This window comes from Panthera onca, chromosome C2, assembly GCF_046562875.1.
Source record: "Panthera onca isolate mPanOnc1 chromosome C2, mPanOnc1 haplotype 2, whole genome shotgun sequence".
NCBI classification, from domain to species: Eukaryota; Metazoa; Chordata; class Mammalia; order Carnivora; family Felidae; genus Panthera; species Panthera onca.
The window spans coordinates 72656410-72682088 of record NC_138347.1 but is presented as its reverse complement, the minus strand read 5'-3'; the positions used below and the strand labels follow the sequence as shown (position 1 = coordinate 72682088).

Sequence of the window (25679 nt, the reverse complement as noted above, 5' to 3'; positions counted from 1 at the left end):
GTTCTCTTCCATTGATCTGTGTGTCTGTTTTTGTTCCAGTGCCATACTGTCTTGATGATTTTAGCTTTGTAATGTAGCTTGAAATCCAGAATTGTGATGCCTCTAGTTTTGTTTTTCTTTTTCGGGATGACTTTGGCTATTTGGAGTCTTTTGTGGTTTCTTACAAATCTTAGGGTTGTTTATTCTAGCGGTGTGAAAAATGCTGGTGGTATTTTGATAGGGATTGCATTAAATGTGTAGATTGCTTGGGTAGTATAGACATTTTAATGTTTGTCCTTCCAATTCATGAGCATTGAATGCTTTTCCATTTTTTGATCTCCTCTTCAGTTTCTTTCATAAGTGTGGCATAGTTTTCAGAGTACAGATCTTTGACCTCTTTGTTAGGTTTATTCCTAGGTATCTTGTTGTTTTTGGTGCACTTGCAAATGGGATCAATTCCTTGATTTCTTTTTCTGCTCCTTTGTTTTTGGTATATAGAAATGCAACAGATTTCTGCACATTGATTTTATATCCTACAACTTTGCTGAATTAATGTATTAGTTCTAGGAGTTTTTTGGTGGAATCTTTTGGGTTTTCTACATAGGGTGTCATGTTGTCTGCAAATAGTGAAAGTTTGACTTCTTCCTTGCTGATGTGGATGCCTTTTATTTCTTTTTGTTGTCTGCTGAGGCTAAGACTTCCGGTACTATGTTAAATAGTAATGGTGAGAGTGGACATCTTTGCCTTATTCCTTACTGTAGGGGAAAGGCTTGCACTTTTTCCCCATTGAGGATGATATTAGCTGTGGGTCTTTCATATATGGGTCTTCATGATGTTGAGGTATGTTCCTTCTATGCCTGCTTTGTTAAGTGTTTTTATAAAAAATGGATGAGTGTGGGAAAATCTTTTATCTTGGCTTGTCACAATTCTTTTCTTAAAATGCTTTGAGTTAGTAATTCTATTCTTGGGCCTTAGCCTTTCAGCAGTTGCTGTCAGTGGTTTCAGGGATTTTATTTATTTATTTTATTTATTTTTATTTTATTTATTTATTTTTTTACACTTGTTTATTCTTGAGACAGAGAGAGACAGAGCATGAACGGGGGAGGGGCAGAGAGAGAGGGAGACACAGAATCAGAAGCAGGCTCCAGGCTCTGGGCCCAGAGCCTGACGCGGGGCTCGAACCCACGGACTGCAAGATCGTGACCTGAGCCGAAGTCGGACGCTCAACCGACTGAGCCACCCAGGCGCCCCGGGGGATTTTAAATTTATTTGTTTTAACTAGGTGAATAGTTGGAAGAATTGTTTACTTAGAGATATTTATCAATTCTGCTACAAGTAATCAATTTTTGGCTAAATTGTTTCCCTTGGTTATATAGATTGGTTTCTATTCATATGGGTTGAAAGCTAAGAATTGTTTAACGATAGGCAATAGTTTAATTGTATCTAACTTTTTCATCCCAGTTCTCAGTTAATGCATGTAATAGTTAATTTTATTAATGAACCGATGAAATAGGAAAAACCATATTGTAGATGCTATCCCAAACCAGCAGTTTTTTTACTAACAACATAGCCCCACTTTAAAACAGTTTGTCTGGAGCTGGCAGTAAGATGGTCTCAAAACAGCTTTTGTCATGGGCAAGAAAAATAAGCTCTAAGCCAGTCTAATATGTTTATATTTAGATGATTCTTCTGTTTCTATTTCTGCAGTTTCATATTAAACCATTGTTAAGAAAAAAACCAGTAAGTGTTTTGGATGCAGTTTTGTATTGCTTTTATCTCATTGAAGATTGATAAATAGGAGAATGATGTTAATGTAATCTGGAAATCACTTTGGTCCATACTTAATTTTTCCTAAACTAGGAAATCCTGTGCCATAGGTATAGGATTATAATTTTATCTGGAGAGTAGAAAAGAAAGCCCTTGGCTCTTTTGCTACCCTGAAAGCAAGGAGTTCTTTGAACTGTATTTAAGAAAATTAAAGACAAATAACCTGCAGCTGGGCCTTTTACCTAGCGATTTACTCCCAACCCAGCATGATTATTTACAGGTGATACATTCCACTGCCTTTTATGCCCATCTTAAAAGTAGCCCAGCTGTATTTGGGGCTTTGACCTATACTGGTCTGACACCCACTGACCCTATTTTAATTGCAGTTGACCCTTGAACAACTTGGGGGTGGTTAGAAGTGCTATTACTCTGCACAGTTGAAAATTGTGTAACTTTTGACCCCCCCCCCCAATACTTAACTACTAATAGCTTACTTTTGACCTTAATGATAACATAAACAGTTTATTAACACGTTTTGTATATGTATTATATGTTGTATTCTTATAATCAAGTAAGCTAGAGAAAACTGTTAAAGAAATCTTAAGAGAAAATACAGTATTGTCCTGTATTTGTAAAAACAGAATAAAACAAAACTGTATATAAGTGGACCCATGCAGTTCAAACCTGTGTTGTTCAAGGGTCAACTGTATAGTGTTGCCAGTATTTTCAGTCCTTTGTGCTGTGGTTGTAGGCTGAGTGACAAAATTAAATGCCTATTTCTTTGTCTCTGAGGCCATTTATTTTGACCTTGAAACTTAAAAGTTTCTTTTAACTCTTGAAAATAATTATTTTTAGCTGTTAAAGATCCAAAAAGTGAAAATAATTCTTTTTGAGAAGAAGTATAAAACATTTCTGCAGTTTTAAATTAATGTATTTTATTGATTATAAGATACACTTTTTTCTAATTTTAACCTTTTTGAATTTCGGAGCATTTGTAGTTGATGCACTTCACAATTTTGTTGGGTTTTTTCTTTTAAAGGGGTACAAATAAGTGGGGTGCCTTATGATTGATGATGCATTGGATTGGATAAAATATGGTATTAGCTTGTAGATCAGTTTTAGAAGTTAAAATATCCTGGTTTTGATTTTCTGGAAACCCTGTTTTTGAAAGGTCATACTATCATCTCTATGGAGTTTAGAACTGTGGTTTTCAAAAGTTCATAATACAGATTTTGGCAAAGTCTTCTAAATATTTTTTGAAATGGAGGTTTAGATCTTGTTATGAATAATAAGCTGTGAAACTACAAAATAGTTTCCTTTAAAACAAAAAATTTTAGGAGCATCTGGGTGGCTCAGTCAGTTGAGCATCTGACTTCAGGTCAGGTCATGATCTCATGATTCACGAGTTCAAGCCCTGTGTCAGGCTCTGTACTGACAGCTCAGAGCCTGGAGCCTGTTTCAGATTCTGTGTCTTCCTCTCTCTCTGCCCCACCTCTGTTTCACACTCTGTCTCTTTCTCTCTCTTAAAAATAAGTAAACATCAAAATATTTTAAACAAAAAATTTAAATAAGAAAAATATGCCTTTTTTCTATTATTTTGTTATAGAACCAATCATTTAAAAATTCAGGTTTCTGTTCTTTATAGTCCTAATTTAATAGAGCAAAGTGGAAGTTAGGACTAGAACTATGACTATTGGATTTTACCTTTTTGCCATTTGTAATACCTTGTATCATTACATAAGAATTACTGAATTTCTTATACACAGTATTACATACACATACTTTCTCTATCCCACCTTAAAGTCTTCTGTCATTTCTATAACATATCTAAAAGTGATTATTCTAGGTCATTTTGAAACCAGTACAGCAGTTCTTGGCCCTTACTCCCCTGCCCCTCCCAAACTTACTTAAACTAATTATCCCAAATTCTTTGAGAAACTAATTAAAACTCTGAACATCTCCTCTGAAAAAAATGCTCACACTCCTTTGAAATTGTTTTTACAATTTTAAGGGGTGGTTTTAGGCAGTTATATCTGTTTTTTGGGTTTTTTTTTTTGTTTTTTGTTTTTTGCTTTTAGCTTATTATTTAGAAATGCTAGGAAGAAAAATGCGAAGAAATGATACTGCCTTGATTTTCACTTTATAGAAATGCTTTTAATGTTGCATCACTAAATATGATGATTGCTGGGCACCTGGGTGGCTCAGTTGGCTAGGCATCTGACTCTTGATTTTTTTATGTCTATATTAATAAGAGCTATCGCCCCCACTCTATTAGGAATGAGTTTAACATTGTGGCAGACACTTAGATGTTCTTTAAGCATCCACTGAGATGATCTCATGAACTTGGTTTTTCTTTGATCTGTTCATATGGTTAAAAAAGCCATGAATACATGAACCATGTTTTTCCTTCCAGAACATTTTTGTCTTCATATTTGAAGTAAGATTAGTTTCTTGTTTTTTAAGGTTCTATAATCTGATTGTCTAATGAATTTGGAAGCTTTTCATCGTCCTCAGGAATGCAAGAATGAGCTATTTTCTTGATAGAATTTCAATGTACTTATAATATGTTTACATTTATTGTGATCATTCATTTTTAATTTCTTTCATCTTATTTTGTATTTATCATAGTTTTCCTGCATGTATTTTAACTCTTTCCTGCCATTTCCTAATTTCTATTAGTTAAAAAACTTTTTCTTTCTTTTTTAAATTTCTTCTCTTTCCTAATGGTTTTTTGAGTTCTCTTTCTATACAAGTCTTTACCATTGAATTTTAAGAAACATTTAAAATATATATATCAACGTCTAAGTTTTATTTATCCCCATATTTATAGACACCCACAGTACCATACCCAGCACCTCTGTTTTTATTGAAATTTGGAAATTAGGTTCCAAACTGTCGGTGATTCTGTCTGTGCATTCCTCAACATACAATATTCACCTGTTTTAGAAATTCACATTAAACTGTACCACTGCTCTTAAGTTGATGTTTTATTTATTGCTTTCTTACAACAAGTATGTTGGGAGTACGTGGAACAATGCTAGTAAAATGTATGTGGTGTAAAATATTTCTTTTTAGTTTATTACTGGAAGACCAAGTATTTATAGGTTGAGAGGTAGGTAAGGAGATATTTACAAACTGACAATTATGTTTAATTCTGGTCAACATTAATTTAAGAACTTTATACTAGTAAAATAGTGTTTTACTTCACTATTCACTATTTACTTCATTTCTTCATTTCAACGATTGTCAATTTTCTAATAGATTTGAATATCTGCATGGTTTCCATTATCAGAAAACTTTATTAAGAAACAGTTCTGGAAAATACATAACTGCAGTGAAGTAGTAACATAGTTACATTGCAAATTAAAATAGCTTTTAAGTGACAGTTGTCAGTAATTAAAATAATGTTGCCAGTATTGTTAATCAAGATTAAGAGCAATGGAAGGTTTGATACTAAAGATACCAGCTTTAAAAACATAAAAACAAATGAGGAAATTTCTAAATGGGTACTTAGAAATGTTCTTACTACAGTCATTTTTAAATCTTCTTCCTCCTTTATGCTCTTCTCATCCCCATTTTGTAATTCTTTTCTAGTACAAGTGTTAAGTAAGTTAGACTTGGACCACTTGGCTCAGTTTTATGCATTCTTCTGTATTAGCAAACTGGTTTTATATGAAATTTTAATGTTAAACATTTTTCGGTAATTGGTTGAGATCAATCTTTAGATAATAAGAAATACAGACGAATATTACACAATGTAATGGTGGGCTGGAAAGCTACTTGGAAATACTTTCTCAAGTAATAATTGTAACTCTAGGGTCTCTGTTTTCAATCATTAGTAAAAAATAGAATTCTCCTTTTGGTAGCTATATTTTGTTGTATTAAGCTTCTTTAAAAGGCAACTCTGAGATGAAGAAGAGATTTTTACTGGCTAGAGATAAGAAAAGATATTTGCAGTGGATTAAAGCCAGTCAAGTAGGTGTAATCCATCCATTTATAATAACATTTTATTTTAAAGTTTATATATTTTGAGAGACAGAGAGCAAGTGATAGAGGGGTGGAGAGAGAAGGAGAAAGAATTCCAAGCAGGCTCCGCACTGTCAGCGTGGAGCCTGATTGTGGGGCTCAAAATCACAAACCACAAGATCCTGACCAGAGCCGACGTCAGATGCTTAAATGACTGAGCCACCCAGGTGCCCCTGATGACATTTTAATAATAGTTTTAAAATTAATCTATTCACATACCATAACATTCACCCCTTTAAAGTGTATAGTTTTGTGCACAAGGTTGTATAGCCATCATTACTAACTTCAGAACATTTTCATCACCGAAAAAAAAACTCTGTACCTACCAGCAGTTTGTTCCTATTTCATCCTCTCCCAGTCTTTGAAAATCACTTATCAAGTTCTATGAACTTGCCTATTCTGAACGTCTCATATAAACGGAGTTATACAGCCTATGGTTTTTGTTTCCAGCTTTTTTCACTTAGTGTACTTTCAAAGTTTCATGTTGTAGGATATGTAAATATGAATAATATTCCATTGTATGAATATACCACATTTTGTTTATCCAGTTATAAATTGATAGACATTTGGGTTGTTTCCACTTTGGGGCTGTTATGAATAATAATACTATGAATATTGGTGTACAAGTTTTTGTGTGGGTGCACCTTTGCAGTTCTCTTGGATAGTATAGTAAGAGTGAAATTACTCAGTCACATGGTAACTCTTTTTACCTTTTGAGGAACTGCCAAACTGTTTTCTGGAATGGCTATACTATTTTATTCCTCCTCCCTCTCCCTGCCCAGCACTGAGGATTCTCATTTCTCCATATCCTCACCAAAATGTATTATATTTTCAGTCTTTTTTATTATGACCATCCTAGTAGATATGAAGTGATAACTCATTGTGGTTTTGGTTTGCATTTTTGTAATAACAAATGATGGTTGAGCTTTTTTTGTGTGTACTTACTGGCTATTTATATATCTTTGGAGAAGTGTCTGTTTAAATCCTTTGCCCATTTTAAAATTGAGTTGTCTTTTTATTGTTGAGCTGTAAGGATTCATTATGTATTCAGGAGACTTATCAGATACACTATGTATTCTAGATAGTGTTACCAAAAAATGATGTGCAAATATTTTCACCCATACTGTGGGTTTTCACTTTTTTGATAGTGCTCTTTGGTGAACAAAAGTTTTTCATTTATATTGAATCAAATTTACCTGTTTTTTTTCCTTTGGTTTCTTGTGATTTAGATATTGTAAGTAGGAAACATTGCCGAATCCAAGGTTATAAAGATGTATACTTATGTTTTCTTCTAGGAGTTTTATGTTTTAGCTCTTATATTTAGGTCTTGATCCATTTTGAATTAGTTTTTGTACATAGTGTTAGAGGTCTTATTTAATTACTTTCCTTCCAGTTGTTTCAGCATCATTTGTTGAAATGACTGTTCTTTCCCCCATTAAATTCTCTTGGCACCCATGTTGACTATAAACATAGTGGTATGTTTCTCCACTTTTAATTCTGCTCCCTTGATACATGTCTATCCTTACACCAGTATCACCATCTTGACTAATATAGCTTTGTAGATTGTCTTGAAATGGGGATGCGTGGGTCCTCTACTTTGCTTTTCTGTGTAAAGATTGTTTTAACTATTCTGGGTCTTATGCAACCCCATCTGAATATTAGGATCAGCCTGTCATTTGCTGAAAAAAAGCCAAATGCGATTTTGACCAGTAGTGCATTCAATAATATCTAAAAACCTCTTCATTGCTTTAAGAGGGTGATAGGGAACCAGTTTTATTTTTTTTAATCTGTCTTTAAAACTGGTAAGTTCATGTGTGAACCATACCAATAGGTAACTAAGTAGTAGGTGAAGGGAAATATTTTTTATATATGTATACCATTTAATACATGAAAATGAAATAGTAGAATTAGATTGTTACCATTTTGCAGCCCCCAGTGAATGAATTGATTTAGGCATTGAATATCAAGGCCTGCTAACATCACAAAAAGACATAACCAGACATTATGTGCTTCTTAATAAGAGGACACAGTACCAACTGTAGTCTTGCCAAAAGGATTAAACATGAGACTGATCAGGTTATTGCATTTAGCTGCCACTTTGCAGGAAATACAGAAGCCAGAGGACCACATTGAATGGTTCCATGAGTATAGAGTGATTTTTACTGGGAAACCCCAGTTTATTATTTTTTAATGTATTTTTTATTTTTAATATAATTTGTCAAATTGGCTAACATACAGTGTGTAAAGTGTGCTCTTGCTTTTGCGGGTAGATTCTTGTGGTTCATCGCTTATATACAACACCTAGTGCTCATCCCAACAAGTGCCCTCCTCAATGCCCATTACCTGTTTTCCTCTCTCCCCCACCTCCCCATCCACCCTCAGTTTGTTCTCTGTATTTAAGAGTCTCCTATGGTTTGCCTCCCTCCTTCTCTGTTTGTAACTGTGTTTTTTTCAAACCCTTCCCTTCCCCCATGGTCTTCTGTTAAGTTTCTCAAGATCACATATGAGTGAAAACATATGATACCTGTCTTTCTCTGACTGACTTATTTTACTTAGCATAATACCTTCCAGTTCTATACACATTGCTGCAAATGACATGATGTCATTCTTTCTCATTGCCAAGTAGTATTCCATTGTATATATCAACCACATCTTCTTTATCCGTTCGTCAGTTGATGGACATTTAGACTCTTTCCATAATTTGGCTATTATTGAAAGCGCTGCTATAAACATTGGTGTACATATGCCCTATGAATCAGCACTCCTGTATGCTTGGATAAATTCCTAGTAGTGCTGTTGCTGGGTCATAGGGTAGTTCTATTTTTAATTTTTTGAGGAACCTCCACAATGTTTTCCAGAGCAGCTGTAACCAGCTTGCATTCCCACCAACAGTGCAGGAGGGTTCCTGTTTCTCCACATCCTCGCCAGCATCTGTTGTTTCCTAAGTTGTTAACTTTAGCCACTCTGACTGGTGTGAGGTGGTATCTCAGTGTGGTTTTGGTTTGTACTTCCCTGATAGTGAGTGATGTTGAGCATCTTTTCACATGTCTGTTGGCCATCTGGATGTCTTCTTTGGAAAAGTGTCTATTCATGTCTCTGCCCATTTCTTCACTGGATTATTTATTTTTTGGGTGTTGAGTTTGGTAAGTTCTTTATAGATTTTTGGATACTAACCCTTTATCCAATATGTCATTTGCAAATATCTCCCATTCTGTCGGTTGCCTTTTAGTTTTGTTGATTGTTTCCTTTGCAGTGCAGAAGCTTTTTATTTGGATGAGGTCCCAGTAGTTCATTTTTGCTTTTAATTCCCTTGCCTTTGGAGATGTGTCGAGCAAGAAATTGCTGTGGCTGGGGTCAAAGAGGTTGTTGCCTGATTTCTCCTCTAGGGTTTTGATGGTTTCCTGTCTCATGTTTAGGTCTTTCATCCATTTTATTTTTGTGTGTGATATAAGAAAGTGGTCTAGTTTCATTCTTCTGCATGTTGCTGTCCAGTTCTCCCAGCATCATTTGCTAAAGAGATGGTCTTTTTTCCATTGGATACTCTTTCCTGCTTTGTCAGAGATTAGTTGGCCATACATTTGTGGGTCCAATTCTGAGTTCTCTATTCCATTGGTCTATGTGTCTGTTTTTGTGCCAATACCATGCTTTCTTGATTATTACAGCTTTGTAGTAGAAGCTGAAGTCTAGGATTGTGATGCCTCCCGCTGTGGTTTTCTTTTTCAATATTACTTTGGCTATTTGGGGTCTTTTGTGGTTCCATACAAATTTTAGGATTGTTTGTTCTAGCTTGGAGAAGAATGCTGGTGCAATTTTGATTGGGATTGCATTGAATGTGTAGATTGCTTTGGGTAGTATTGACATTTTAACAATATTTATTCTTCCAATCCGTGAGCATGGAATGTTTTTCTGTTTCTTTGTGTCTTCTTCAATTTCCTTCATAAGTTTTCTATAGTTTTCAGCATACAGATCTTTTATATCTTTGGTTAGGCTTATTCTTAGGTATTTTATGGTTCTTGGTGCAATTATAAATGGGATCAATTTCTTGATTTCTCTTTCTTTTGCTTCATTATTGATGTATAGAAATGCAACCGATTTCTGTACCTTGATTTTGTACTCTGCGACTTTGCTGAATTCTTGTATCAGTTCTAGCAGACTTTTGGTGGAATCTTTCGGGTTTTCTGTGTAGAGTATCACGTCTTCTGCAAAAAGTGAAAGTTTAACTTCTTCTTGGCCAATTTTGATGCCTTTATTTCATTTTGTTGTCTGATTGCTGATGCTAGGACTTCCAACATTATGTTAAACAACAGCGGTGAGAGTGGAAATCCCTGTTGTGTTCCTGATCTCAGGGGGAATCTTCTCAGTTTTTCCCCATTGAGGATGATATTAGCTATGGGCTCTTCATATATGACTTTTATGATGTTTAGGTATGCTCCTTCTATCCCAACTTTCTTGAGGGTTTTTATTAAGAAGGGATGCTGTATTTTGTCAAATGCTTTTTCTACATCTATTGACGGGATCATATGATCCCGTCATATGATCTTTTGATCATATGATCCCGTCATATGATCTTTTGATCATATGATCCCGTCATATGATCTTTTGATCATATGATCCCGTCATATGATCTTTTGATCATATGATCATATGATCTTTTAACTTTGTTAAAGTATATTTATAACTTCAGCCTCACATTGATGTATCACATTGATTGGTTTGCAAATATCGACCCAGCCCTACAGCCCAGGAATGAATCCCACTTGATCATGGTGAATAATTATTTTAATATGTTATTGAATTCAATTTGCTAGTATCTTGTTGAGAATTTTTGCATCCATGTTCATCAGGGATATTGACCTGTAATTCTCCTTTTTTTGTGGGGTCTCTGTGTGGTTTGGGAATCAAGGTAATGCTGGCTTCATAGAATAAGTCAGGAAGTTTTCCTTCCGTTTCTATTTTTTGGAACAGCTTGAGAAGGGTAGGTATTAACTCTGCTTTAAATGTCTGGTAGAATTCCCCTGGGAAGCCATCCAGTCCAGGACTCTTGTTTGTTGGGAGATTTTTGGTAACTGATTCAATTTCTTCACTAGTGATAGGTCTGTTAAATTTTCTGTTTCTTCCCTTTTGAGTTTTGATAGTGTGTACGTGTCTAGGAAAGTGTCCATTTCTTCCAGGTTGTCCAGTTTGTTGGCATGTAATTTTTCATAGTATTCTCTGATAATTGCTTGTATTTCTGAGGGACTGGTTGTAATAATTCCATTTTCATTCATGATTTTATCTATTTGGGTCCTCTCTCTTTTCTTTTTGAGAAGTCTGGCTAGGGGGTTATCAATTTTGTTTATTTTTTTTGAAAAACCAGCTCTTTGTTTCATTGATCTGTATGGGGTTTTTTGGTGTTTGTTTTTTTTTTATTATTTTTATTCAATTTCTTCTTTAATTGCCTGTTGACTCATTCATTCTTTAGTAAGATGTTCTTTAACCTCCATGTATTTGGAGGTCTCCCAAACTTTTTCCTGTGGTTGATTTCAAGTTTCATAGCATTGTGATCTGAAAATGTGCATGGTATCATCTCAATATATACACACATTCACAGACATACACACAGAGACATATACACATGAAGATATATATATATATGTATATATATATACACACACATATACACATTGCATATGCATATACATATGATTATACATACATACACATACATAAGTGTAGAATTGCTTTGCTTTAAAATGTTCAAACTGTGTTTGTTAGCTTCAAAACATGCTTTTCTCATTCATTAATCCATGTCTTCAGCTTTTCCTATTAAAATAAGTAGATTTTTACCCATTTTAATATCTACATAATTTTTGTAGAATGACTGTACCAATATTTATTTACCTTTTGTTGTTTTATTGATAAGAAGCTTGTTTCCAATTTTTCTTCATTCCAAACTATACTGTAGTGAACATCTTTCTGCATGTACTCTCTCCCAAGTACATATTAAGTTTTGGAGTACCCGTTAAGTATGAAAAGATGATTATGAGGGAGAGCCTGGGGAGAAGGAAAAAAAAGAGAAGATGATAATCAAGTTTCCTTCCGTATAATTGTATCTCCTATTAAGATATAGAAGTACTTAGATTTTATTTCTGCCCAATTGAGCATTTAAACTGTGTTGGGGTGCCTGGGTGGCTCAGTCAGTTAAGCGTCTGACTTCGGCTCAGGTCATGATCTTGCAGGCTGTGAGTTCGAGCCCTGCATTGGGCTCTGTGCTGACTGACAGCTGAGAGCCTGGACCTGCTTCAGATTCTATGTCTCCTTTTCTCTCTGCCCTACCCCCCCCCCCCCATTCTCTCTCTGTCTGTCATAAATAAATAAATGTTAAAAAAATTTAAACACTGTTAAAATATGTTAAACTTTGTTAAAGTATATTTATAACTTCAGCCTTACTCAGGATAAAGTTAGAGAGTTCTTTTCACTGGTTTTGAAAATAATTTGAGGTTTACATGTAAAAACATTTCTTCTATCATGCTAAATGAACTGGCAAATATTGATGTGAATCTGATTGTTTTCCATGTAATTACCATTTCATAGAAGGATGTTATTTAAAGTGGTGATGTTGGAGGTTGTGCAATAACTTTCAGCAGTCAAATTCATAGTTAAAGGGATTTTTTATATATTTTACAATGCACATGTTTGTGATTCACTGATGTTATATCTAAGATTAGTTTCTAGAAGTGGAATTACCGCTTGTACCGCTTGTTGAAAAGATGATCTTTTCCCTATTGAATAGTCTTGGCACCCTTGTTGAAAATAATTTGATCATTTATGTGAAGGTTTACTTCTGGACTTTTATTCTGTTCCATTGGTCTGTACATTTGTATTTATGCCAGTACCAAACTGTTTTGAATACTGTAGCTTCATAGTAAGTTTTGAAATGAGGAAGTGTGAGTCCTCCAGCTTTATTCTTTTTCATGATTATTTTGGCAGTTCAGGTTCCTTGAGATTCCACATGAAGTTTAGAATGGGTTTTTCTCTTTCTGCAAAAAAATGTCATTGGGATTTTGACAGAGATTGTAAATTGCTTTGGGTAATATTGACATCTTAATAATACTAAGTCTTCCAATCTATAAACACAGGATGTGTTTCCATTTTTTTTCTGTCATCTTTAATTTCTTTCAGCAGTATTTTATAGTTTTCATTGTACAAGTAAAGTTTATTCCCAAGTATTTTATTCTTTTTGATGCTATTGTAAATGGAACTGTTTTTGTAATTTTCTTTTTAGATTATATATAGAAACGCAACTGAATTTTGTGTTGACTTTGTATCCAGCTACTTTGCTGAATTCATTAGCTCTAACAGCTTTTTTGCTGAGTCTTTAGGGTTTTCTACATATAACATTATATCATCTGCAGACAGAGATCATTTTACTTCTTCTTTCCAATTTGGGTGCCTTTTATTTTTTTTTCTTGCCTAATTGCTCTGGGTGCAACTTCCAGTACTGTGATGAATTGAGGTGGTAGATTTAACCTAAATTAATCACAGTTTACCATCCCATGTTTTCCCCTGGTAGTTGCAAGACTTCAACAGATTCCAGAGTTCCAGAATAGTTACATCAGACAGTTTCTGCATGTGTAATTGTTGTCTAAGTGGAAAGACAAATTCTTTGTGCTTCCTATTCACCCATCTTCCCAGAATCTGAATTTTTTTTTTTTTTTTTTTTTTTTTTTACGTTTATTTTTGAGACAGAGAGAGAGAGACAGAGCATGAACGGGGGAGGGGCAGACAGAGAGGGAGACACAGAATCGGAAGCAGGCTCCAGACTCTGAGCCATCAGCCCAGAGCCCGACGCGGGGCTCGAACTCACGGTCTGTGAGATCGTGACCTGAGCTGAAGTCGGACCTTAACCAACTGAGCCACCCAGGCACCCCAGAATCTGAATTATTTTTAATCAAATAATTTTATTAAAATTTGGAATGGCTTTAAAATGGAGGCCTATTTCTCTCAGACTTTCTGCATTAAACCATACAGTACACTTTTCATACAGTTAAATATTATTGAGTATTTGGTTAGTTATGAAACCATGATTCAAATTGAACTCACTTTGCCTTTCAGGGCTTTTTCATATTTAATAATTTTTTTTACAGAAATACCGGTATCAGGATGAAGATACACCTCCTCAAGAGCACATATCCCCACAAATCACTAATGAGGTGATAGGTCCGGAATTAGTTCATGTCTCAGAGAAGAACCTGTCAGAAATTGAGAATGTCCATGGATTTGTTTCCCATTCTCATATTTCACCAATAAAGGTAAGATGATGACTTTATTTTGTTGCTATGAATTATATATTACTTTTGTTACTTGTATAGCTAATGCTCAGAAAGAACTATTCTTTTATGTAGAATTTTTACCTCTTATTTCTGGTTTCTTAGTTATAAGAATTTTATAATATTTATTAGCATTCTAAAAACACTTTTAAAGATATATTTTATTAAAAGAATTTATTCAGTGATTCTAAGCCTAAAAATTCCCACAAAGGAAATAACTTATGTTTCAAATATTACTCATTGGAATATTTAAAAAATTTGTTTTAAATGTTAGTATATATTTTAAATGTTATAGACAAAGAGCATTAATACTGGCATTAACTCCCCTCAGAAATAACCACAATCCTAGTTTCTTATAAAGCTCTACCACATATTTAGATTTCTAATCAATATATTGTTTATTTTGCCAATCTTAAATTTTATATAAGTAGCGTATACTGTATATAATCTCAACTTGACTTCTTTTGCTCAATATTATATTCCTAAGATTATTTTTACTGCTCTAGAGTTTTCTTTTAATAACATGCTATAAAAAACATAGGTTATGTATAAATATCTTCGTGGGTAACACCAGATTATTTTCCAAGTGGTTGTATATTTTACCTTTTCAGCAGCAATATTTGAGTTTTAAATGATCCATATTCTCATCAATGCGTGGTGTTATTATTTTTGCCATATTTTGGGCTTGGAATAGTATCTCATTGTGACTTTAATGTTCATTTCTCTGTTTGATAATAAGGTTGAAAATATCGGTCATTTAGGTTTTCTCTTCTGTGATACATAAACTCTCAAGATTTTTGCCTATTTATATGGTCTTGGGTTGTCCTTTCTAATGATTTGTATAAGTTCTTTATATATTCTGGATACTAATCATATGTTGATTTTATGTATTGTGAATAAGGATAATTTTTTTCCTAGTAAAAATCTTCTGTTTTATAATTTTCTTTGAGGGATGATTTTGTATTACTGGTTAAAAATTTTAATCGTTGTAGTATCATTTAGATTTTCTATTGATAGTTTTGCTAGGTTATTTTTTTTCTAGGAATTTGTCCATTTCATATTTATTTCAAAATATTATTAATATCCTGTGAGGTTTTTTTTTTTTTTTTTTTGTCTATAGCATATTTAAGTGTGGCTCCTTTTTCATTCCTAGTAATTACTTGTGCCTTGTTTTGTTTTTTTCCCCCTTGATCATTCTTGCCAAAAGATGGTCTTGTCAAAGATTCATCTCTTTTTAAAAACTCTTGTGTTCTTGGGGCACCTGGGTGGCTCAGTCGGTTAAGCCTCTGACTTCAGCTCAGGTCATGGTCTCACAGTTTGTGCATTCTAGCCCCACATTGGGCTCCTGTGCTGAGAGCTGCTTCAGATTCTGTGTCTCCTTCTCTCTCTCTCTCTGCCCCTCCCCCACCTCTTAAAAAAAAATAAACATTAAAAAAAATCTTTTTAAATCTTGTATTCTTCCCCCATGTGCTGCTATCCCCACCCTCCTTGTTTTCATACACACATATACCTACATAATACACACGTTCATGTACATCTATAAATATAAATGTGTGGATAGCCTGCATATAAATTACAGATTTTGTTTGGTAAGGAGCAGTCTGATCTTCCCTTGGGAGACTAAATGAGAGATACAAAGAAGAAAAAATCGGTTGGCTATTAGTGACATAGACAATTCTCCTTTTATCTTTTCCCCTTTCTCCTCTTACCATGATTATTTTTTTCTCTTCTACTTTCTTTGGGTTTATTTTTTTCTCCCTAGTTTCTTAAGTTGGTTGCTTATTGTTAATAGTATCAGTATTTGAGTTTGTAAAATTTCCCTTAAATATCACTTTAGCTGTATCCCACAAGTTTTAACATGTAAATTTTTTTTATTATTCTAACATTTCCTTTATTTATTTATTTATTTACTTACTTATTTTTGCCCCATGAATTATTTAGAGGTATGTTGCTTAATTTTTAAACATACTGATACAGTCAGGGTGGTCCAAAAATCCAGAAGGGGGTTCCTGCAGGACCAGCCAAAAGGGTACTTGGCTTTGTGCAGGATAAAAATCAAACAGGAGCTGGAGAAAGTGAAAGCAGAGTTTACTGAGTAGCATAAGTGACAGGTAAAGAATAGTAGATGGAATGTCTGTGAGACTCCGAAAGGAAAGGAGAATGAGTGTCTTTGTTGCTTGGGGCCTGGGGTTTATATTGTAAAGGGGTCCAGGATATGTGTTCCTTCAGGAATCCAGCGGAGGGTCTAATCAGAGGCAAATGTCAGGTGAGTAATAGGTTTTGTTTTATAAATCATGAAAGGTAGAGGGTATTTATGCTAGCTAGTGTCAGCCAAGGCTTTTTAAAAGCTAACATCCTGGAACGTGTTTGGGATCTGACTCTTCTTAGGTGTTATCAGGTGTTTGGGGGGCCTAGGACAAAACCCAGAGAATGGTGAACTTTCTTGTTTCCTCCTTGGAGTGGGAACTTAGTGTCTCTGGTTTTTACTCAGGTGCAAAATATCGAACACGAGTAAATGGGGGCTCCAGTAGAAAAACAGCAGAAATGGAACCTTTCTAAAATGTAGTTCCTTCAGCTTCTCTATCTCAATAGGAGACATTTATTCCTTTCATATCTTACATTAGGTTATATTTTCTCATGTCCAATTTCCATCTGTTTCTCTTCCTTTAATGGTTATCCTAGAAATTTTAATACACATTTTTTTAAAAATTTTTTTTTAACGTTTATTTATTTTTGAGACAGGGAGAGACAGAGCATGAACGGGGGAGGGTCAGAGAGAGAGAGAGAGACACAGAATCTGAAACAGGCTCCAGGCTCTGAGCAGTCAGCACAGAGCCGGACGCGGGGCTCGAACTCACATACCGCGAGATCGTGACCTGAGCCAAAGTCGGACGCCCAACCGACTGAGCCACCCAGGCGCCCCTTAATACACATTTTTAACTTACAAAAATCTCAAGTCAAGAAATCTCTTCTATCCTCATTCTGAATAACATAACTTTAGAACACTTGAATTGGAAGCACTGTGTCCTGCTTTATATGCTGTTCTTGTCAGTCTATGCCTAGTTTCTGTTGCCTGAATTAATATAACCTATTACTTTAGTCAAAAAATTCTCCCAGGTAGGTATAATTCTTTGTGTCTGATATTTTGAATATCTGGTCATTCTGATTGTTATAAACTATGCAAAGCCAGTTTGCACACACTCAACTCCTCAGTCTTGGTAAGTGTTTTGGTAGTTACTTCTGTATATATGCAGATTCTGATAGAGGCATGGGCAGTGAGCATCCCACCCCCTTTTTAAAAGTTAAATATAAACAAACTGATGAACATTAAAGAATACGTGGAAAGCCCTCACAGTTGACCCTGGGCATTGCTAAACTAAATGTAAGATTGAGTGCACCTATAGCTAGTAGAGGACTAGCAGAAGTGAACTTTCTCATTGACTGTTGTGTAAATTTTTGAAAACTTTTAAATAAAGTTGATTATATGATTTTGGAAAAATATCACCTGCTAGAATATTAGTTTTGATTATTAAATAATACACATTTAACATTTATTAAACATCTATGTTAGTAACTGTTAGATTTCAGTGATTAGTATTTTTTATGGAGAGATATAACAATATATAACATGAGAAAATAAAGAGAAAAATTAAATGTTTGGAGGTGTCTGAAAAAAGAAAATTGACTTTGGATAAAGTGTTGAAGGGTGTGCACAAGATGCCAATTCAGAGGAGAAGGCAGTTACTGGGGAAAATAAGTACAGTAGCAGGGTGATAATCAGGGTAAAAATACAGGAAGGTTCATGATACTGTAGCTTAGGGAACTTATTCGGAAATGAGTGTAAGGTGTGAAGGGCCTCAATCCAGAGCTGATGAGTGGCCTTATGAGGGGTTTGCCACCATAACATGTGCTATGAAATAATCTATTAGGTTCTTGCAGTGCTGGTGCTGATTCTTATTACTGAAATAATGAATGAAATAAGATAGTGATTGAAAGTTACTTTATTCAGGCCTTATTTAACCTGAAGGTAATTATGATTTAAGACTCTGAAAGGGAAACTTTCTTGCCAGTCCTGGGCAGTTTGAAGGAAGAAATTGTCAGTATAATGGTGAAAATGGAAGAAAAAGACATAGTGGATAAATTTTTGTGGTGTATAAGAATCTTTTTAAAAAGCTTACATTTTAAACAGTTATAAATATAATAGTATATCATAATAAGAACAGTGTCAAGATTCCTAAAACAGAAAATGAGCTGAGAATTAGGAAAAATGGTAAACAGTAAATTGAATAAATAAAAGTCCAGCCTGTTTCAAAATATATTTAAGTCAGGATGAAGTGACAAGGAGGGCAGTAGGTACATGGAGGCAGCTTGGTATGGGATGTTGCACTGATCACTGAGGGAATTATATTTGGCTTTGTTGTCAATGACGAGGAAACTTATGTTCAAATCAATATGTGCAAAAGTAAACATAGTTAAGCAGGACTTGAAATTGAAGATAGAACAGTGTGTTAGCAGGTAATTATTTTAAATAAGTATATCTCCTAGCCTGGATACATTTCATCCAGTAGTACTGAGAACAGTATCAAATGAAATCACTAGCAGTAGTTGGTAGTTTTTCCAATGTGAGAAGTGAGGGTAACAGAAAAGATAGTCATAAGCAAATATATGCCTATTAAACTAGTACAGGAATAGAATCTTTCCCATTTTGAGTATATTATGCATACCTTTTGAAATGAGTTTTGTTTTCACATCTCTGGAATATATTAAAATGTTGTTGAATTTTATCTTCTCTTTTTTGGATGGCCCTGATGTATTAAGGTAAGCTTATGGTTTGCATACAGTTTGACCACAAGATGGTGCTCAGACAGAAGGTATTGGTATATGATCAGAGTTTTTCTAAGCAAATAATCCATCTGTGTCATCAGTCTTCTCAGCTTAGTCTTGTCCTAGAAGAAAACATAGGCAGTAATCTCCTTGACATAGGTCTCAGTGATGATTTTTTGAAAATGACACCATAAGCAAAAGAAACAAAAGCAAAAATAAACTAAATGGGATTATATCAAGCTAAAAAGCTTTCTGCTCAGCAAAGGAAGCCATGCCACCAAGATGAAAAGGCATACTACTGAATGGGAGAAAATAATGGCAAATCATGGATAATTAATGGATAAGGAGCCATATCCAAAATACGTAAGGAACTCCTACAACTCAATAGCAAAAAAAAAAAACAAAAAAAAAAAAACTGATTAAAAAATGCCAGAAGATCTGAATATTCATTTTTTCCGAAGAAGACCTTGGATAACCAACAGGTACATGAAAACATAGATACCCAACATCATTAATCATCAGGGAAATGCAAGTCAAAACCACAGTGAGATATTACCTCACACCTTTTAGAATGACTGTTAACAAAAGGACAAGAAATAATAAGTGTTGGCAAGAAACCCTCATGTACTGTTGGTGGGAATGCAAATTGGTAAAACCATTATAGAAAATAGTATGGAAGTTCATCAGAAAATTAAAAATAAAACTACCATATGATTCAGCAGATCTGCTTCTGTGTATTTATTTGAAGAAAATGAAAACACTAATTCAAAAAGATACATGCACCCCCATGTTCATTGCAGCATTATTTATAGTAGCCAAGATATGGAAACAACCTAAGTATCCATCAGTGGAAGAGTGGTTGAAGAAAACATGGTACATGTGGTCAAAGAGAATGAAATTTTGCCTTTTGTGACAACATGGTTTGACTTTGAGGGCACTATGCTAATAAGTCAGAGAAAGACAAAAACCAGTGATCTCTGTTATAATATGGACAAAAGATTGGTGGTTATAAGACACAGGGAAATGGGAGAAGTAGGTGAACTGTGTGTTTTTTGTTCTGTTTAAAAAATTATTTAAAGTCTTCTCTTAGTACAGTTGTACATTTTGAAATTTAATAGGCTAGATCATAAAGATAAAAGTGTAAGGAAAATACCTATTATGTAGCATTTACAGTATATTAGCTTTGCAGTTACTTAGTAATTTATTTATTTATTTAGTATTTTAGAGTTTTAATATTGTTTTTCCTCTCAACCTCTTACATTTTTTACTGAGATTATTTAATCCTTGCTTTTGTTACTATACCTGAAGACTTGTGAGTTTATTTTTTGAACTTGGAATGGTGAGCAAATTGAGGGCCTACTTATTCTGTATATATTTCTGAATGGTCCTTACTTTCATTTCATGTTATGAAATAAATTTCTCACAGTCATAAGTTTTTCAAAATCATATTTTAGGTTATGTAATAATCCGCTAAGTGGATATATTCAGTTTACTTAAGCTTTATTGTTTAGAGTTCTATTATAGTTAATATTATCATCATTTTTTGACTAAAAGTAAACTACAGAAAAAAGAATGTTAAAATCATATTTAAATGTTAATAGTTATTCAGTGATTTTGACATTGTGTATTTTTTTAATTCATTATTTTAAATAGACTTTCCAGGTTCCCTAATGATTGCTTAAATTTTGTTTTAATGGAATAGAGTTTATTTTCAACTCTGCTATATGAGTAGGGCTATTCTAAAGCAGAAATCAGTGAGGAATTGGTCACCTTTGATCTCCCAATCAAATCCTATGAAATCAGTTGTGATTTAGGTACACATAGGTTTTGTATGCATGTATTGACTACTGGGCAATGGATGAGATGATCCTAGATTTTTGTAGCTTAGATAACAGGTCAGTTTCATAAAGAAGCCCTTCCAAATCTCATAGTTGCTTTGTTAATATCAATGGATTTGAAAATCCATGCATTGAAAAGTACTTTTCCCAGTACTTAAAGGATATATGAGATGGAATGTGTGACCTATCACCTTTAGATTATTTTTGAGCTGTTTGGCTCCCTAGGATAGGAATTCTATGTACATAAATGGCTTACTGTTCATTGTTTGTATTATAATTGTTTGCACTGTAAGTAGGAAATTTGCATTAAGCATTTGTGTACAAAATCCTATCCAGCGGCGCCTGGGTGGCTCAGTCAGTTAAGCGTCCAACTCTTGATTTCGCCTCAGGTCATGATTTCATGTTTCATGAGTTCAAGCCACTCATCGGGCTTTGTGCTGACAGTGCAGAGCCTGCTTGGGATTCTCTCTCTCTCTCTCTCTCTCTCTCTCTCTCTCTCTCTCTCTCTCCCTCTCTTACCACCTCTCCCCTGTTCTTTCGTGAGTGCACGTGTTTTCTCTCTCTCTCAAAATAAATAAATAAACTTAAAATCCTTATCCATGCCAATCCAGAATAACAGAATCTACATCAATTCTAGTGCTTCCCTCCCCATCTCAGGTTTTTATCAGACCTGGATCATCATGGCACATAATTTAGGGCCAAACCAATTACTGGAGCATTTGTTGAAATCATACTAACTAGTTGTTTATTAAGTACCTGGTCAATATTACTACTATTTTTTTGTTATTTTTCTGGTTTTTTTCTTAAGGAAGTTTTACTTTTTTCCTACACTTAGTTCTCTGTTTACTCTTAGTGTTTTCCTCTCTTCCCCTACCCCCAAATGGTTAGAACCATTCTGTCTAGGGCCACAAAATTGCCAGCTACTATCTGCAGAGTCCTTGGGAAGAAGACCAGACTTTGTGCTATAATCTCTATCACAAAGCATCTTAAGTCTCAAAAGTCCCACATGACTCTCAACCCTTATTGGGCATGTATCTGTATTTTTGGAGATGGAATTGTAGAGTATTAGTATCTTTGCTTGCTGAATTAGGGTTTGCAATGGATCTGGAGGTTATAGTTTGCCAATACTACTTTCCATTAGGCTTCATTTAGTTGGTGCTGGTAAGCACACAGTAAGCAAGATTTTGTCAGTCCACATCTGAAAAAGTGTATGGCTGAGGTTAGGACTTGTGATGAGTTTATAGCAACCTAAAAATTAAATTACTCTATCATTAGTATATTATCAAGCAGTACTTTTATTCATCTATTGTTTTTAAATGACCACATATTACATACTAATATAGCAGTGTTAGAAGGACAGACTTAGGAACCTGTGGTTCTCAAACTTCAGGTTGCTTAAAAGTCACTTAGGGGGCTTTTGGAGCCTCGGTCTCTTGCCTCATATTTACTGGTTGTAAGAATGGGTGTTGTGTCAGTGACACAGGCCGGGAAGCTGAGGTTCACAGAAGTACAGCGGCTGGCCCAGGATTGGTCAAATGAATTAGGGCAAAATTAGAACTAGACATGAGGAAACTGAAGCTCAGAGAGGTTAAGTCACTTGGCCGAGGTCAAACAGCTAGTAAGTGGTGGAGCCAGGATTCAAACCCAGGTCTGTCTGATTCCCACAAGGAAGAGCTATTTCCCTGCTACCTTCTACTCCATCCCATCACCTAATCAAACTAACCGAATAACTAAAACCAAATACATCTGAAAGCTGGATTCACCTGGCCCTTTACCTCAGTCTAGGAGCTATATCCACCTTGTTTTCCTCACTCCCTCACTCTTCCCCTGTGTGACTGAGACACTGTGGTTTAATCTGGGTTGACCCTGCCTGGAGGAGACAGAGCTGCAGCAGCAAGAACAACAGCATCAGGCCTGGCTCCAGAGCATTGCAGAGAAAGACAATCTGGTACCTATCAGCAAGCCGGCCTCAGAGCACTATGACGACGAGGAAGAGGAGGATGAAGATGAGGAGGGTAGTGAAGAGGACTCAGAGGTTGATGAGGACATGCAGGACATGGATGAGATGAATAACTACAATGAGTCACCTGATGATGGAGAGGTCAGTGAGGTGGACATAGAAGGCAATGAACAGGATCAGGACCAGTGGATGATCTAGGTAGACCAGGCAGGGTGGCCTCAGGGAAATTCCAGGCCATGCCAATTTACCCTGCACCCCCTGCAGAGCCAGCTGATTGCCCCAGTGCCTGAAAGCTCACCCTTGGGTATCTCTTCAGCTGCTACCAAGAACTGGTTGGTCTCCTTGGCCCCTCCTAGGCCATCACTTTGCCCTTGAATCTCCAGAGCCTGAGCCCACCCCACCTTTCTGCCCATTACTTCACCCCTTGGTTGCCGAGTATAGTCTCTTTCTAACTCCCATTAATAAAGACACAGGGGGGCGCCTGGGTGGCTCGGTCGGTTAAGCATCCGACTTCGGCTCAGGTCATGATCTCACAGTCTGTGAGTTTGAGCCCCGCGTCGGGCTCTGTGCTGACCGCTCAGAGCCTGGAGCCTGTTTCAGATTCTGTGTCTCCCTCTCTCTCTGCCCCTCCCCTGTTCATGCTCTGTCTCTCTCTGTCTCAAAAATAAATAAACGTTTAAAAAAAAAAAAAAAGACACAGGATTGATTTAAAAAAAAAAAGTCACTTAGGGGGCTTTTTTAAAATGAAAATTTCCATATCCCTCTTACCCCAAAAAATTCTGGTGGGGAGGGGATACCAGTCGGCATTTTTAACCAGCATCCTAGTTGATTCTGAGGTGGACTACTCTGTTGAGAAAGAGACCTGGTGGGGCGGCGCCTGGGTGGCTCAGTCTGTTGAGTGTCCGACTTTGGCTCAGGTCATGATCTCACTGTGTGTGAGTTCAAGCCCCGCGTCGGGCTCCGTGCTGACAGCTCAGAGCCTGCTTCAGATTCTGTGTCTCCCTCTCTCTCTGCCCCTCCCCTGCTCATGCTCTGTCTGTCTCTGTCAAAGATAAATAAGCATTAAAAGAAATTAAAAAAAGAAAGAAAGAGACCTAGTATTAGATGTTAGAAAATGACTATTTAGGGGCACCTGGGTAGCTCAGTCAGTTAAGCCACTCTTGATTTTCAGTTCAGGCTGTGATCCCAGGCTCATGGGATCTAACCTTAGCGTTAGTCTCCATGCTTAGCATGGAGCCTGCTTAAGATATTCTCCCTTCCTCCCTCCCTGTCTGTCTGTCTGTCTGTCTCTTCCCCCCCCCCCCATTCCACCCTAAAAATTTTTTAGAAAAAAGGAAAATGACTACTTAGGAATCAGACAATGTTATTTAGTGAACCAGAGTATTATTTATGTAGTGTTGGATAAAACATGCTTCACTGGTTATAAAACAAAAAATTTACTTTTAGTTTTTTTGCATTTTTAAAAATTCATAACTTTTTAATCAGTGTTTATGATACATAAGCGAGGTTAGGCTAATCATTTAACAGTTTATTTTTTAACACAAAAATTCCAGAAGCCACATATTTATTTTGCTAATTAATTTGGTTCTATCTCCAGACTCAATTATCAAAGCATTAAGAGCCAATACATTACATAAAATAATCATGCCACATTACAAATGGAGTTTTCTCTATCATTATTAGATGCTTAGAGTTGAATGTAGACAGTACCTTTAAAAAACTTAGAATCTAATTAAGGTGAGCTCCTTCCTGATGTGGAAATTTATGTGAATGACAGAGTCTCCTTTAGTAAAATTATTTAAACAATCAGAACTGTTGGCAAGAGAATCCTTTTGTATTTTAAATTCAGTTCATACTTACAATTTGAGCAGTGAAGATGCCATTGGATTTTACTACAGACTGAGATTGAAACTTGCTAATCCAGGGTTTCTCCACCCTGTGCATTAAATCAGGCAGCCCCAAAGGGTCTTGGTAGTCCAGTGTTTATAACATCCTTCTTTACCTGCTAATTGACCTCACTTCCTGGATTTCATTCCGTCTAGTTATCAGCTAACAAAAGAACAGCTTTTGGTTCCTGCAGACGCTGGTGAAAAAATAATCATGAGAAAGACATCAACCTTATGCCGTCTTTTTTGTCTGCAAATATAAACTCAGCCATCATACAACTAACAGGTACAGAGGAAAGATACAAGCTCTTTCATGGGAAGAAATTACAGAGAAAATGAGCATCATTTCTCAAGGTTTTTATTTTCCCTGATCTCCAAGTGATGCTGCTGTAATTCTAGCTGCAGTTTTTACCGATCATTCACCACTCAGCAGCTGGTAGAGAAGTAAGACTGCTTGGCAACCACCTGCAGGGCTGCAGAGATGAATTACATTTTCGGGAACAACACACTTCTATACTCTCGCGCCAGTCGAGGAGGCAATACTAGCTCTAGCCATGGCTCAGTAGGCCCAAAGCAGAAACACTGGGCAAAAAAGGGTTCATCAGATGAACTGCAAGCAGAGCCAGAACCTTCACGCTGGCAGCAGATAGTTGCATTTTTCACTCGAAGACACAGCTTTATTGACTGCATCTCGGTAGCCACCAGCTCCACCCAGGTAACATACCACTTGTTGAAATTATTTTCAGTATATTTCGGTTTACGTTTACTTTGCAAATGTGTTAGTATAAATTTCTTGTTATTAAAAATATAGTCTTCTGCACTGAAACCTTGGATACGCAGAAATGTATGTTTTCAGTCCATCTATGTAGGTCTTTAGCATGAAAGAGGAAACAAAAAATATGTTCTCTTTTGCTCTTATGTAATACCAAACAAAACAGTCTCTGATTCTGTTGAGGGACTTCTCTAAAAATACAAACCATTGATACATAAATTAAAATGTAAATTAATAATGCTTGTCTCCTTATTTTTAGACTTAAATCCTGTAAACTATGATGTCTAACCAAAGAAAATACCCGTTTGTTTAGCTTTT

The 25679-nt window shown here is 35.6% G+C and overlaps 1 protein-coding gene and 1 pseudogene across 24 annotated transcripts in view; both read left to right on the top strand.

Moving 5' to 3' along the window:
* DLG1 (discs large MAGUK scaffold protein 1) overlaps window positions 1-25679 on the top strand; it is a 272956-nt gene that overhangs the window by 102143 nt on the left and 145134 nt on the right. For 18 of the 24 annotated variants that reach the window (XM_060639586.3, XM_060639587.3, XM_060639595.3 and 15 more), the window contains one exon: window positions 13899-14063. In XM_060639586.3, coding sequence (XP_060495569.1) covers window positions 13899-14063 — 165 coding nt within the window. Of the gene's footprint in view, window positions 1-13898; window positions 14064-24571; window positions 25305-25679 lie in introns of those variants that run through there. The other 6 variants (XM_060639601.3, XM_060639604.3, XM_060639605.3 and 3 more) reach the window with 6 other exon arrangements.
* Window positions 22203-23740, top strand: LOC132684112 (anaphase-promoting complex subunit 15 pseudogene; annotated as a pseudogene).